At 31.2% G+C, this 16,231-nt stretch overlaps 2 protein-coding genes across 2 annotated transcripts in view; both read right to left on the reverse strand.

The window, feature by feature from the left end:
* Positions 1 to 16,231, reverse strand: part of LOC126879895 (tachykinin-like peptides receptor 86C) — an 883,727-nt gene that overhangs the window by 575,575 nt on the left and 291,921 nt on the right. The window lies entirely within an intron of this gene.
* Positions 4,763 to 15,608, reverse strand: LOC126879902 (uncharacterized). The gene is made up of 2 exons (XM_050643247.1): positions 14,786 to 15,608; positions 4,763 to 5,304 (listed from the first exon to the last, which is right to left on the reverse strand). Exons 1-2 carry the CDS (start codon positions 15,560 to 15,562, stop codon positions 4,861 to 4,863), a joined length of 1,221 nt encoding a protein of 406 aa, XP_050499204.1. The 5' UTR covers positions 15,563 to 15,608; the 3' UTR covers positions 4,763 to 4,860.

Genomic DNA, 16,231 nt, shown 5'->3' on the forward strand with positions numbered 1-16,231 from the left:
AATCAAAAAGTAATTTGCTGTATTTTAATAATTATTTACAGTGCATAAAAATTTAGTGATATTAAAAATAATAATCACAAGCCTGATTGCTAATAAAAGCAAGGAAAATTTGATATTTTTTACACTGTTTTGCGTCATAATAGATGACTTATATTTTATATTTTAATATAGATATTTCAATAACGTAATAATTGACTATAAACTTTAAGTTGCTCTTTTCAGTTTTTGCATTTTATTTTGCGTTTATATATTACATTTACAAGTTGCTCTGGCCTCTGGCCTCTTGTTAATGAAAGCTTCAAATGTTGTCATCATCGAACGTACTATAGTAGTAGTACTTTAGTGATACTCCTGTAGTAGACGATAGACCTTCCTAAGTTTATTTTGGCAGTCAGCCTTGTCCATTGCCAATTGTTGCCAGTTTATTGCAGCTATTTTTCTAGTACTCGTATATTTGTCTATACCATCTCTCCTACCTACTCACCACCTATTTCCCACCTGCTCTGACGTAAGGATTAGTCTAGCAGAATTGTTCTGCTGCGATCCTACCCATTTTTGTTAGGTAGATAGATTCGATAAGACGGCTGTTGGTTTATTCCAGTGCAACCTGTTCAGATAACCTGTTCAACCTATAGTATTCCTAAAGCCCTAGGCTTGTCTAACATGACCCTTTTTAAAAGGTATAATAACTTCGAGATTGACCCTTACCATGTAGCTATTTGCCGGTACTTTTCTTCACCTAATACAAAGAACCACACACTTGACAAGCTGTGACAATGACATAAAAAGTGCCCTGCTGTTTCTTGTTCTAGGTAACGGAACCTGAATAGCTCATCATCAGCTTGTCAATCCCATCAGCTTGAAATGTCTATTAAGCTTAGCAGACCTACTATGGCTTTTGAATGTTTTACTGTCCTTGCTTTTTAGGTCTGCCATAAATTTTAGCGAATTTTCTGTAATGAAATATTTCGCCTCTCTGTGTCCTGGTGAACTCCTCCACCATGTGTGAGCTTTCTTGTAGCCATTATTATTACTACCTTTGCAACGCTGTAAAAGGGTTCCGGTCCAATGAATGACATTGATGAGCCTTGTTTGGCCATTTTATCACCAACATATCCATCGCCTCATATGATCTTTCATTGCCGTTATAACCGTCGTACCCCGTTACCAGGCTGCCGTAACTTTGCTACGGTGTCATAGTATATTTAGGGAACTAACACAATTCTATACTAGCTTATAATTGACTTCTACAGAAATTGAGTGGCTTAAGCGCTGCTTAGATATCTGTGAAGATAACAATTGAACGATACGTTCTTTTCTGCTTTTTGCCTTCATTTCTTCCGCGTTATAATGGATTAACGTTATTTCCACCTGTAAAATTGTGATATCCTTAGATAGACTTACCGGAAAATGTATCCCTTACCAAGTATCCCAATTCAGTTATTTCATAAGACATTTCCTAACGTGTAAGATCTTGTTTCTGTGATCAGAATTGGCCCCCTAGATCGACTGATTTAACACTATTAAATTTATTTTTATATGCTTACTTGAAGTCAATGATCTATGCTAATAAGTGGGGATGGAAAAACCTACCGGTTTTAACCTAAAACCGGTTTTTTTACTTCGCAATAACCGGTTTTACCGGTTGTTTTTGTCCCGGTTATAACCGGTTTTTTCTTTTTAAAGTAAAAACCAGTTATTAGGTTTTTACGGTGATTAGGATTAAATTAGGTATCATTTTGGATCCCAAGCATAATTATTATTCTCAGGTAATTATTCCAAACAAAATCATAATTCAAATTTTATTTTATAAATGCAGAAGCAAAGTGAAAGTGTAAACTCTCATCAGTCAGAAACAATTAAGATTTATTATAATATTTCGTTGAAAAGGGATTTATAATCATAATATTTACATAAGAAGTGATCTGGTTGAAGTAAACGCAAACATCATCTATTTTTCACACTTGATTCCTGACATTGAAAGTGGGTTAGTGTGTGTAACTCCTCGGGTGAATGAATTTTTCTGATTACCAAAAATAATGTTATGACTATGAATATCGAATTACCGATTACGAATACGAATCTCCAAGGATTTCCCTACGTTTTCAAAACGATACACCCATACAGGAAGTATTAAATGAGTTAAAATGTACCTATTATACAAATATACAAATATACAAACGTGTTAAAAGAAATATATGATAAATTTTTTTGATGGTAGTAAAAATAAAAGATAAATTGCATTATCCAATTTATTTTAAGTAAAAAAAATATTTTTTTAAATCCCATTTGAAAGTGTCTGGGAGACATTTTATAAGTTGAAATGGTTGGGTTAAATTGTATATTATTGCAATATGTATATATTAATCTTACGCTATATTATATTTCATATTAATCACTAAATATATAATAAAAAATAATAAATAAATAATATAATAATTAATAGAATAAAATGGTTTTATTAAAAATTCTGTTTTATTTATATGGATATTGATATTCTTTCGATAGTACTAATTTTGATCATATTGATATCGAGTCGAGTGGAGTATCGCAAACTAAAGTGCATTGTAAATGTAACATTGTAACCTATTCGATTAAAAAACCGACAACCGGTTTTTGGAAAAAGCGGTTTTTTTGGCCGGTTATAAACGCAAGGTTTAACCGAAAGCAAAAAACCGGTATAACCGAAAACCGGTGTTTTGTCAAAAACCGTCATCCCTACTAATAAGCCCACAAACACCCTTTGCCAAAGATCTATGCCAGTAAGCCTACAACCACCAGTGCATTGAAAGAAGAAACTCAATGTTGCATCAACGAAATTCAACCAATTTTATGCAAGATCGTCATGGAATATTTCCAAAAAATAGTGTTAATGTACCATTAAAGTCGTGAAAGCCAATTACTTGATCTGCTGTCCTAATCCTAACCTCTCTACTCTATGATTCGATAAAAAAATGCAATCTCATCATCATTCTCTTTGCCTTATCCCTATGCAGGGTCGGTTTCCATAATTGCATTTCTCCACACAATTCTATCTTCGGTCATATCAATGTTAATCCCCTTTACCAACATGTCCTGCCTTATCGTCTCCCCCCAGGTCTTCTTTGGTCTTCCTCTCCTACTTCTTCCAGGAATCTGCACTTCAGCAATTCTTCGTATTGGTGATTAACGTCTCGACGTTGAACATGACCAAACCATCTTAACCTATGCTCTCTCATTTTGGCATCAATTGGTGCCACACCTAGACTTCCCCTAATATACTCATTTCTAATTTTATCCTTCTTTGTCACTCCACTCATCCATCTAAGCATTCTCATTTCCGCCACATGCATTCGTTGTTCCTCTTTCTTTTTCACTGCCCAACATTCAGTTCCGTACATCATAGCCGGTCTTATGGCTGTTTTATAGAATTATCCCTTCAGCTTCATTGGAACTTTTCTGTCACACAACACACCACTCGCTTCTTTCCACTTCATCCATCCAGCCCTAATTCTACTGGATGCATCTCTATCTATTTCTCAATTACTCTGTAATACCGATCCTAGGTACTTAAAACTATTGCTTTTCACATTCATTTCATCATCCAAAAATACCATTTTATTTGTAGTAACTCCATCTTTAAATGAACATTCCAAATACTGTGTTTTTGTCCTACTAAGTTTTAAACCTTTTTGCTCCAGAGCTTGTCACCACTGTTCCAGTTTTTGTTCTAAGTCTCTTTCACTATTTCCTATTAACACTACATCATCAGCATACATTAGGCACCGTGGAATGCTACCTGTAGTTTCGCTGTTATCTGGTCCAAAAGTAATGAGAATAAATAAGGACTAAACACCGAGCCTTGGTGCAGTCCTACTTTCACCTGGAATTTATCAGTCTCTCCCACACCTGTCCTAACACTAGTCATTACTCCCTCACACATATCTCTCACAATCTTTACATATTCGCCAGGGACTCCTTTCTTATTTAGTACCCACCACAGAATCTCTCGAGGAACTATATCATATGCTTTCTCAAGATCAATGAATACCATATGAACGTTGGTCTCTTTATTCCTGTATTTTTCCATCAGTTGCCTTACAATGAAAATTGCATCTGTTTTTGATCTGCCCTGCATAAAGCCAAATTGATTCTCGGATATTTCGGTCTCTTCACGTATCCGTCCATCAATTACTCTTTCCCATATTTCCATGGTGTGGCTAAGCAGTTTTATAGCCCTGTAGTTTGTACATTGTTGTATGTCTCGCTTGTTTTTGTAGATAGGAACTAATATACTGCTTCTCCATTCGTCTGGCATTTGTCCAACTTCCATAATTCTATTAAATAGACCTGCTAGCCAACTTATTCCTGTCTCTCCCAATGTTCTCCATACTTCCCCAAGAATATCATCTGGTCCGACTGCTTTTCCAATTTTTATTTTTTGAAGTGATTGAGCCACTTCCTCGTTTGTTATTCTGGTAAACATTGCTGTTACTGCCTCCGTTAACTCCACAGGCTGTCTGTCAAATTCTTCATTTAATAAACTGTCAAAATACTTTCTCCATCTCTTTTTGACATCCTTTTCGTGAATTAGTATTTTATTATTTTCAATCTGATTAAAATCTCTTGCTTTCTTTGCTCTCTGTTTGGCTATTTTATATATCTTTGCTTCGCCTTCCCTGGTATCAAGTTGATCGTATACGTTTGAATACGCTTCTGCTTTAGCTTTTGCTACTGCTACTTTTGCTAAACATACATGCATTTTCGATAAAATAATACAATCTAAACATACAAAAAAGCAGTTTTTTCTATTGTATTCAAATTTTTGATAAATTTTGGAACACTCTTATAATAAAACTACTATACAATAAATAATAAAATTTAAAAATTACGACTATTCAGAAACTCAAATAAATCTTTTAGTCGATTATGATATACTTCTTTATTCTTAACATCGAATTCCATTCCTGCTATCATTTTGTCCATATCCTCCAGAGCATCAGAAAACTCTGGTGCATCTTCACTTTCACATAGCATTATTTTTAGTACTATAATGGCAATAAGAACCTGATAAAACCCATAAAAATTCGCGTGTTCTTCAAATGTTGCATACGGAAATACTTCTTGAGGATCACAGTCAAAGTTCTCCAATTGTTTGGATAGGGTGTTATAATACAAGTCTAAATACTCCTCGTATTTGTTTAAGGTTTCTTTGTCTGCGTGTACTAGGAAGAAGTATGCAAAATCATAAAGAGGGGAATTAAGACTGGCCAACTGCCAGTCGATTATACAGATCTTGCTTGGTGTGACTCGGTTTTGAGGTTCCTAAAATAAATAAAACCATTTTTGTAAAATAAAATAATATAAAATAGTGCAGTCACTGAAGGTGGATATGAGCTAATCTCCGATTTCGTTGAACCTCCATCGATTTGCATGAAAATTGGTAAGTGGTTAGAGGGTGTCTCAAGGAACAAAGGGGACATGGTGCCAACTTGCGCTTTTACCCTGGGGGTGGATGCCACCCCTTCTCGGGGGGTGAAAATTATTTTCTTGAAAATAACCCCATACTTCGATATAGGGACAAGTTCTAAGCAAAATTTGTTCTATAAAGTTATTAAAAATAAATAAAAAACTTTTTGAGTTATTAAAGATTGATTATTGAGAAAAATGCATGTTTTTAATCGATTTTTGATAAATAACTCAAAAACTATAAATTTTAACAAAAAAGTTATTATAACCAAAATTTAAGCTAATAAAAAATTCAATACACTTCTTACTAGAAAAACCTTTTAGTGTTAAATAAAAGTGAGTTTAGGTAATTGAATATACAGTATGTCCCTGTAAGTTGTATCCATCTGGAAAACTTTTTTATTATTAATTTTAGGAAAAAAAGTTATTCTTTATAAAAAGCTCTGCATGGTCCAAAACCTAAGATTTAACCATCAAATATCAAATTTTTTGAATATTATACGAGGTATGTCAAGAAGTTTGAATTTCACTCAAGAGTAAAGTAGCTTTATTTTTCGTAATATAGGAAATTGCTATTATGAAAAGTTGTTTGGAATTAAAAACTATATTCTAAGATGCAATTACATCCTTCTAATTGAAAAATTTTTTTTTGAGAAATTATGGATAACTATCATTATTTTTTCAGTTATTTCAATTCCGATAACTCTTTTATTATTAATTTTACGAAAAAAAGTGATTCTTAATAAAAAGTTCTGGATGATCTAAAACTTAAAATACAACCATCTTATATCAAATTTTATCAATTTTATACGAGGTATGTCAAAAAAGATAAATTTAGATCAAAAGTAAAGTACCTTTATACATAATTCAGAATATTCCAATTAGAAGGATGTAATTACATACTGAAACATAGTTTTTAATTTTAAATAACTTTTCATAATAACAATTTTCGATATTGTGAAAAATAAACCTATTTTACTCTTAAGCAAAATTCATATTTTTTGACACACCTCGTATACAATTGATACAATTTGACAAAAGATGGTTGTATTTTAGATTTTAGACCATGCAGAACTTTTTATTAAGAATCACTTTTTTTCGTAAAATTAATAATAAAAGAGTTATCTGAATTAAAATAACTGAAAATATTGTTAGTTATCCATAATTTTTCAAAAAAAAAATTTTTCAATTAGAAGGATGTAATTGCATACTAGAATACAGTTTTTAATTCCAAACAACTTTTCATAATAGCAATTTTCAATATTGTGAAAAATAAAGCTACTTTACTCTTGAGTGAAATTCAAACTTCTTGACATACCTCGTATAATATTCAAAAAATTTGATATTTGATGGTTAAATCTTAGGTTTTCGACCATGCAGAGCTTTTTATAAAGAATAACTTTTTTTCGTAAAATTAATAATAAAAAAGTTTTCCATATGGATACAACTTACAGGGACATACTGTATATATTTTTCTCGGCGAGTACAAAAATCTATGTATTTAAGCTTAAAGAATGGGAAAATGATGCATTTTATAACATAAACTCATTAAGGCCATCGGTATATAATTCGCAAATATTTTACGGGTATCCCTACTTTTTCTGTCTTTACACGGCAAATTAGGTGTAGTAAAATTTACACTGGTATGGATATGTAAACATTACTAGAATGTCATTCTACGTGAAAATGTCATCAATAATTTAAAGATATGGCTTTTGAATGTTCTTGGATAACTGTTATTTTTATAATTGCAAATTATTAATTCAGTTAATAAATGTGATAATTTTTTCACTAACTATGTATTCAGTGATTGTAATAATTTATATGTACAACAAAAACTAAGTAATACTCAATCGAGAAAAGAGGAAAAGTGTTAAAGTGATTTTTTAATAATATATTGTTACTATGGAACGCTTACAATTTTGAACATCTTTAACAACAAAATACTTGGATCACAGAATATATTATCCTGATGGATTCTCTGCTTGGATCTTCCACAAATATTACACAATAAATAACTTTTTATTAAGTTCACGTCTTAAATCAATTATTTATCAATTACACTATATATCAATATATCAATATTATTTAATCAACAACTCAAAATATTCCCGATGCCATGTGAAATATTTAAAATTTTCACTGATTGTCACTGTTTGACAGTATGCTGAAAATATTCTATTCGACTGAGTGCGTTGTATGACAAAGATAGATTTGGAAATATTACCACGGACATTGTGTTCATTTTTTTCAAATGCTGAAAAAACTAATAAATATTTTTGAAAAATTTAAACGCAGTATGAAGGACTTATTATTACCGAGGGCCGAAAGTCCCTTAGTATAAATAAAAAGTTTATTTTGAATGAGATATTTTAAATTAAATATCACACTAAATTTTCCTTTAGTTTTTCACCCCTGTAACTTATTAAAATAAACATTATAGAAGTTCTCAGGGACTTTCGGCCCTCGCCAATAACGTAATCTTTCATTCTGCGTAAATTTTTCAAAAATACCTATTAGTTTTCTCAGGATTCGAAAAAAATGAATCCCCATTTGAAAAGCATTGCAGCCGAAAATACGTACCCATCCTCTTAAACATTTGTCAAAGTACTTAGAACTATCTATGAACTGAGCCCCCGAACAAGTTGATTGCATTAAAATGTATTCTTTAAAAATTTCTCAAAATTTATCTTTTAAAAAATTTTCCGCAAAATGTTATAGTGTTTTTTTAAATAACTCCGTTAGTGTTTACGATATCAGGTTCGCCTGAAAACCATTTGAAGGTTAATTCCAAGGGCTGTTTATCCGCGTTGAATTTAATCTTTAATACCCTTTACTTTTTTAAAAAATAAAAGGGTAAATGGCCCCGGTTACATGGTTCTCACAGCAAAATTTAAGATTTAAGCTTTTCTATCTCGGTTATTTTTTACCCTACAGAAATAGTAAAAGTGGTAAAATATTCAATATAGAAAAAACTAAAATTTAGTTATGAATCACTTTTTACGTATATTGAGTATTTTTGGAGTTATTATCAAAGGAAAATGAAAATTACGATAATTTTAAAAATTCTGATTTTTTTTAAATTATACCTTTTTTTCAAAAATATGCATTCTAAACCAGTCAAAATTATTAAAAATCATTACTTATACTAATATAAAGAAATTGTAGTAAGGATTACTATATATTTTAATTTTTGTGGAAATTTCGGATGTTTTATTTTTCACGTTTTACTAAAAAATTCGAAAAGGTCTGTTGATTTCATCATAACTTGCGTAATTTTAATGCTATTAACTTCTTCTGGAGCTCATTTGTTAGGCATTCCGAACTACTTTGACCAGTGTTTAGCAGGTATGTTTTATAGTTTTATAGAATGCATAGTTTTCCCGTTATTTAAGATTGAATATTTAGATTTGAGTACTCTTCGGAAAAATATACATTCAATTACCCATAACTCACTTTGAAATAACATTAGTTTAGTTCTTCAAGTGAAGAGTGTATTAAATTTTTTATTATCTTCAATTTTGGTAATAATAACTTTTTTGTAAAAGCTTATAATTTTTGAGTTATACGTAAAAAACAGCTTTAAAACATGCAGTTTCTTACGAAAAAATAAAATTTTTGATCTTTAATAACTCAAAAAGTATTGATTTATGGTAATAACTTTATTTAACAAATTTTGCTTATAATTTTTTCCTATATCGATTAGTGGTATTGTTTTGAATAAAATAATTTTCACCCACGGGAAGGGGTGGCATCCACCCCAGGGTAAAAGCGCAAGTTGGCATTATGTCACCTTTATTCCTTGGGGTATCCTCTAACTACTCATTAATTTTCATGAAAATCGGTGAAGGTTCAACAAAATCAGAGGTGAAAACCTTCAGTTACTTCACTAAAAGTACATGGTTTCGTTTTGATTCAATTCGAGTCTCTTACCATCCTCTGACACGTGTTACTAGGTTTGCTTGTTATCAAAGAGGCTTTGTAAGAAAACTGAACTGAACCAAAACGCACCGACTGGTGGGCAAATAAATATATTGAAATATTCTACCAACGTATGCCTTTAGCGACCCTAACGAGAAAAGATAAAGTGAGTTTCGATAAAGATTAAAGTAAACTGTGACCCGAAGCATATCCATGCCATCTAGTACATCAATATGTACTAAAAGAATAAGAAATTAACAATCAAGATCTGAAAATAACTAGAAACCTTGACTGGAATCAGACCTCAAATCTCAGAGTTGAAGGTTAACACACCGAATATGTGAAACTCATGCGTAGAATGAGGCAAAGCTGTATCTTGTCTCAGCTAATCCTCAATATCTACCTACTTTGAAAGAATTGCAAATACACACACAGGCAAAATTAGCGGAACACCTTAAAAATTGGACATGTTTGATGTCTCGAATTTCCTAAACCACTGGTCCGATTGGAGTGATTCTTTTAATATGTTATAGCCTTATTATTTAAGAATATCGTTATAATAATATTGATGCTAGACAGATAAATATCATTGTATACCGAGTGTACCAATCATACTGTGTTTTTTCTTAAAGTTTGGAACACCCTGTGGAATATTCTAGCATATGTAAAAGATTAAAATTAATAGTCGATTGTAGACTTAGGCTTTTTTAACATTTTTCTTTTTGACTCATTTACTTATGTGAGATAATAAAAAAGTTATGTGCGTTAACAACTATCCATGTTTTTCATCAATAAATCCTCATAGTAGTGAAGAAAAGTATACTTTCGCAGTTACTCGAACGTCGAACGTTATGGGGATCTATTGGATTGTAAAGAGTATGTGCTAAAATCAGAAAAAGGTTAAGTTAAGTTTTCCATAAAGTGGGGGACTTTTCATTTTTTAATTTAATTTTCCATTTGAAGCAATCATTTTTCTCCGATTATAGCGCTATCTATCCATAATTCGAAAAAATGTGCCGAATAAAAGTTGCTTATTTTTACGTAAAGAATCCAAATCTGTAATAAAAATTGGGGGCTGCTATTTAAGATTTTAAATTTAATCCCACACCCCACCTCCGTGGGGGCTCGTGACACCCCACGGAGAGGGGTGGGGGGTAAATTAAAAATTTTAAATACGAACCCTGCGATATTTCGCTAAATTAACATCAGATCGTAAAACTGCAAAATTCACCTATTCAATGTTTTCCAAAAATCTACCGAATGGCACCAAACACGACCCCCCACGGAGATAGGGTTAAAATATTAAATAGGAGCCCCAATTTTTATTGCAGATTTGGATCCTTGACGTAAAATAAGCAACTTTTATTTGCAACTTTTATTCGCAACTTTTATTTGCAACTTTTATTCGCAACTTTTATTCGCAACATTTTTTCCAATTATGGATAGATGGCGCTATCATCGGAAAAAACGATTGGTGGAAATGGAAAATTAAATTAAAAAATGGAGAGTCCCACACTTTATGGAAAACTTAACTTTTTTTTGGTTTTAGCACCCACTCTTCACAATCCTATAGGTCCCCATAACTGTCGAGTAAATGCAAATTTAGCATACTTTCCTCCCCTACTATGAGGATTTATTGATAAAAAACATAGCTTGTTGTTAAATCACATAAGTTTTTTATTTTCCAAAATAAGCAAATGAATCAAAAATAAAATGTTAAGAAAGCCTCAGTCTACAATCGAGTATTAATTTTAATATTTTTCATATGCTAGAATATTCCACAGGGTGTCCCGAACTTTAAGAAAAAAACACAGTATGGTTGTAACACCTGGTATAAAATGACATTTACCTGTTTAGCAACAATATTATTACACCGATATTCTTAACTAATAAGGCTATAACATACTAAAAGAATCACTTAAATCGGATAACAGGCTTAGGAAATTCGAGACATGTCCCATTTTTAAGGTGTTCGGCTAATTTTGCCGGTATGTGTATATATATTTATCGAAGCTTTGCACAAAACTAACTCCTCCTCTTATTAAACTAAGGCAAGATACACCTATTTGTCATTGTGGTAAGATATGTGAACCGATTTAATGATCATCAATTATTACTCAAAGCCAAGCCATCGAAAAATATTTGCAAACTTGTAAATCAACAGAGAGAAACTAAAACAAATAAGAAAGCTATTTTAAAAATTATTCAAGATTTTTAGGCTTTAAGTTTTCAGATCCTAGTCAAAGTTAAATACTAAAATTCCAAAATTTAGTCTCAGAAAACATCTCAAATATCACAATAGAAAAAATACTTTCTTGGAGAAATAGAGAACTGTCTTGGAGAAAAATCCAATAAATCATCTGGAGATGGGACAGTCATAGAACAAATCAAGTAAGGAGGAGAAATATGTTTATTTAAGAAAAGGCTTAACCCCTCCCAATGGCATAATGCAATTATAATCAGAATGCACAAAAAGGTAACATTTCAGACCTAAAGAACTACAGACCTATTAGTTTGTTCTCCCATGCATACAAACTATTCATGAAGATAATAGCAAAACGGCTTGTGAACAAACTGTATAGTTACCAACCTTGCGATCTTGCTGAGATCCGCTCCAGATACGGAACAAATGATAATCTACGAATTACTAAAACGCTAATAGAAAAGTTGACAAAATACAACAAGCCTATCTTTCTTATATTCATATACTGCTAAAAGGCGTTGGATACTATAGATTATATATCATCATAAAAGTCTTCTAGCATCGGTTAACTGCCGCATTGACTACCGATATTGCCTTGATTAAGAAGAGTATCTACGAAACTGATACAGCTTGTGTCCGATATGAAGATATCAACAAGGTTCCGAACAGAACGTGGAATTAGACAGGGTGATACTACCTCTTCTAAATTGTTTACAGCTGTAGTCGAATATATTATGGTCAAGCGAATGTAACGAAAGGATAATTAGGGGAGTGCAATAAGAACGAAAATATTCATTGTTTCGGGAAAATTCAAACAAGCTCATATTTTTCTAAAACCTTTTTTGTTAGTTTATATACATGTTAAAGTAAAAAGTTATACTCGCAGATTTGACCACTAGTTGTTTATTAATTGTTTAAACAATAACAATTGTTTTGTATAAATAATTTTAAACATATCGTTGAATTCATCATTTTACCTTATCTAATATGTTTCTATTTTGTTTTTGATTATGCTGAATCCGAATATGGCATTACAATTTGAAAATTCTTATGTAAAAGCTCTTATACAGTATGTCTGCGTAGCTAGGTACCACATGGAAAACTTTTTTGTTATCAATTTTACGAAAAAAAGTTATTCTTCAGAAAATACTCTACCTGAACTAGAATCTAAGATACAACCATCAGATATCAAACTTTTTTAGTTTTATACGAGGTATGTAAAAAATAATATAAATTTTTCTCAAGAGTTTTAAGTGCCTTTATTATTCACAATATTTTAATTAGAAGGATGTAATTGAACACTGAAACATATGTTTTAATTCCAAACAACTTTTTCGATATTGTGAATTATGAAGGTACTTTACTCTTGAGTGAAATTCATATTTTTAGACATACCTAAAAGGACTAAAGAACTAAAAAAAAATTTTTTTGTTGAACATTTATTGTTGTTGAAGCTTATTATTAAATGTATTTTAGCTAAGTTTTACAGAAAAAAGTTTTGATCACTTTGTATAAACATTTTTTTAGCTGGTAATTTTCGGTTTTTGTATTACATTTTTGTTATCTTTCTTAATTTTCTTAAAAAAAATAGTTTATTTCATTTCTAAAGAAAAATAATTTAGTGGATTTTAAAGACTACATCCTAATCTTAAAAAAACACCTACAAAACTGTAATAGATTTGTGCAAACTTGAGTAATACCGTCTTAAAGTGGTGTTAATTCTGTAAAACTATGAAATTTTCAAAAATTACATTTTTGAGACGTCGTATCATTTGAATTAAATTTCTGAGATTTTTTTTTAATAAAACATCGTTTAGTAAGATGTTTGAAAGGTAACTTGTGCAAAATTGAGAGTTTTATAAGAAAAATTGTATTAGTTACACATTTTCAAATCATTTTTAAACAAAATTCATGTAAGTATCATTTTCAGCCCACACCGCACTTATGTCCATACATTTTATTTCTTGTTATTATAACCATAAGATAGTTTAATTATTCTTCTTTTATGTCCAATTTGTAGAATTTCATTTGATCGATTAGTTAAAGAAATACATTAAAATAACTCAACCGTGCACTTCGCCGTACGCTAGTTTACAGTGCGCCAATGTTTGTGACAAGGGTGACTTTAGCGTTAAAAATAAAAAATTATAGAAGCTACAGATTTAATTTTAAAAAAGTCTTTATATAAGGCATTTTTTGTAAAATTTTTTGAGTTTTGCAATGGTCAAGTCAGTTTTTTTCTAAAATTTATATTTTCTGAGTTATTTAAAAGAACATCTCATTTCGCAGTTCATTTGTTTAATAAAAAATAAAGCACCCACTTCTCGAGTAGAACTTTTTGATATGTTGTTTATTAAACATTTTTTAATGAAATTACAAAAAGTTCTATCTTGTTTGATTTTTTCCGAAGTGAAAATCTATAATATGCACTCCCCTAAATATGGAAATTAATATTAATAGAGAGGATCCGAACCACCCGAGATTTGACGATTACATCGTTTTAATATGTAATCCAGTTAATAAAGATACAAAAATTCTCTATGAAGCAGAAAAAAGACAATTGGTCTTAAAATTAACACCTCAAAGACAAAAGTCATGACCAACCTTGTAGTCAACGGTAAAATTCAAATTTAAAGCCATAGAATCGAACAAGTCATAGCTTACACATATCTGGGACATGAGATCTTCTTGGGCTGAGACAATCAGGCAACTGAAATACAAAGAAGGTCTCAAATGGATGACAGACACGACTGTCTTTGGTAGATTGAACAACATTTTCAAATCTAATGTTCCAGTTTGTTTGAAAAGGAAGGTGAAATAAAATAAGAGTTACACGCTGGAAGATCAATGGTAGGTATGACCATCAGAGATAAATCACCAAACCTAGAAATGAGAGAAGAACCAAAGTCATGAATACAGTCGAAAGAAGGAATAGCCATATAAGATTGGGCCAAACCTGTTGCCAGATTGATGGATGATAGATGACTAGAAAGATTTTGGAATCGCGACCAAGACCAGATGTATATCGAAGAAGAGGACAACCGTCGACTAAGTGGACAGATGAAATAAATTTCTTGACCTCAAATTGAATGTAAGGGGCTCAAGATAGAAGTAGGTGTAAAATTAGGTGACAAAATAGGTTACAAATATAGGCTAAATGATTATGATGATTGACTGACACCCTGTATAAATATTGTTAACGTAATCACTTACCTTGTATTTAAACATGAAATTATTACACCAACAATCACCATGAGAAACAACACATTTTACATCTTTTCTTCTGATTCCTTCCCAAAGATGTTGAGGTAACTTAGTCTCAATTTCCTTCGCGTATTCCGTAAGATGTGTATCACCTTCTATTGCCTCATAAACGTTTTTAAAAAGTGTGGTAACATAACTGATACTTTTATCAACACTTGAAATCATATCTTCATTATCAAAAATACTCCTTTCTATCGGAGAAGTTAGCTCCTCAAATAATTTAGGATTTTTGTGTTTCATAGCAAATGACACTGCATGAAATCTGGCGTACTCTTGGATAACTTTTTCCATATGTTCTGGAGTTAAAGGAATAGTTTTGTCCCAAAGCTGATATCCTCCTGTTTTCAAGTTTTCCATAATCAAACATTGGCTTCCCTCGACATCTGAGTAGTTCTGTATTTTAGTAACACTGTTAAATGGTTCTATAATGCCATACTCCTCTTGAAATTTGAAAAATTCATTGAAAATTCTGGTGTACATGTAAATTTCTCTTTTGTAAGCCTCACTAAGCATCTTTGGAGGTTTTTCGTTTTCATACGAAAACGCTGATTTTAAGACTACTTCCATCTTTTTTTCACTATTGTGGATAGTGACAGCGGAAACAATTCCCATGAAGTTGCCTCCTTTTGATAAACAGGGTGCAACAGTGAGCTCATAGTCCGTGAATCCCTTTTTTCTAGCAACTTCGTCTATAAGCTGCTTGTGGTGTTCAGTTAACTCAAACATTTTACCGACTGATAATAGTGCAAGTGAATAAATAAACTAGCGGATAGATTTCAATTGGAAAATTGCTTATTTTAGTACAATTACATAACACGAACGCGTAATAATAACGATAAAAAATGCACGAGTATGATTTTCTCAATTACATCCAAACCTATGGTTATCTACGCAAACCAAAGGGTCAAGACCAACAACAAACTGTTGTACAGAGTGGAAGAGACAAATGAAATAAATTTGTGACTTTAATTATACTCTCAGTACCTTCCTTTAATCATATTCCTTCTTTCGTGTATATAAATATTGTTGTTTTGTATTTTGAGAACGATTTCCGAAGTGGAAATTGAAATGTAAAATAAACTTAATTCTAAATTAAAATTGTGTCTTTTTCCCAGTAAAAATAAAATAGGTAGATAAAATAGAAAGAATAAAATTATTTACCTTTTATTTATATTAGAATTTTCTTAAATTTTTTATTTTTTGTTTCAGGTATGTAGAAAGAAAACAAAATTAAAAGTTTAAGTAAGTAGTAAGTAATATTTTAAATTAAACTGCCAAAATGGAAAATTCCACATCAATATCAAAGTGGTTCATAAGAAAATATCTTCGTATTTTTGATACTGTCCCTTATTGTTGCTTAGAGAAAAATGATCACTTTTGTGGTACCAAAACATT

Source organism: Diabrotica virgifera, chromosome 2, assembly GCF_917563875.1.
Source record: "Diabrotica virgifera virgifera chromosome 2, PGI_DIABVI_V3a".
NCBI classification, from domain to species: Eukaryota; Metazoa; Arthropoda; class Insecta; order Coleoptera; family Chrysomelidae; genus Diabrotica; species Diabrotica virgifera.

Bases quoted from the DNA above. Each gene is read 5' to 3' on its own strand.
- LOC126879902 (XM_050643247.1), bottom strand. From the start codon at position 15,562: ATGTTTGAGTTAACTGAACACCACAAGCAGCTTATAGACGAAGTTGCT. The intron at 5,305-14,785 runs GTAAGTGATTAC...TATTTATTTTAG, and splicing joins ATTTCATGTTTAAATACAAG to GAACCTCAAAACCGAGTCAC.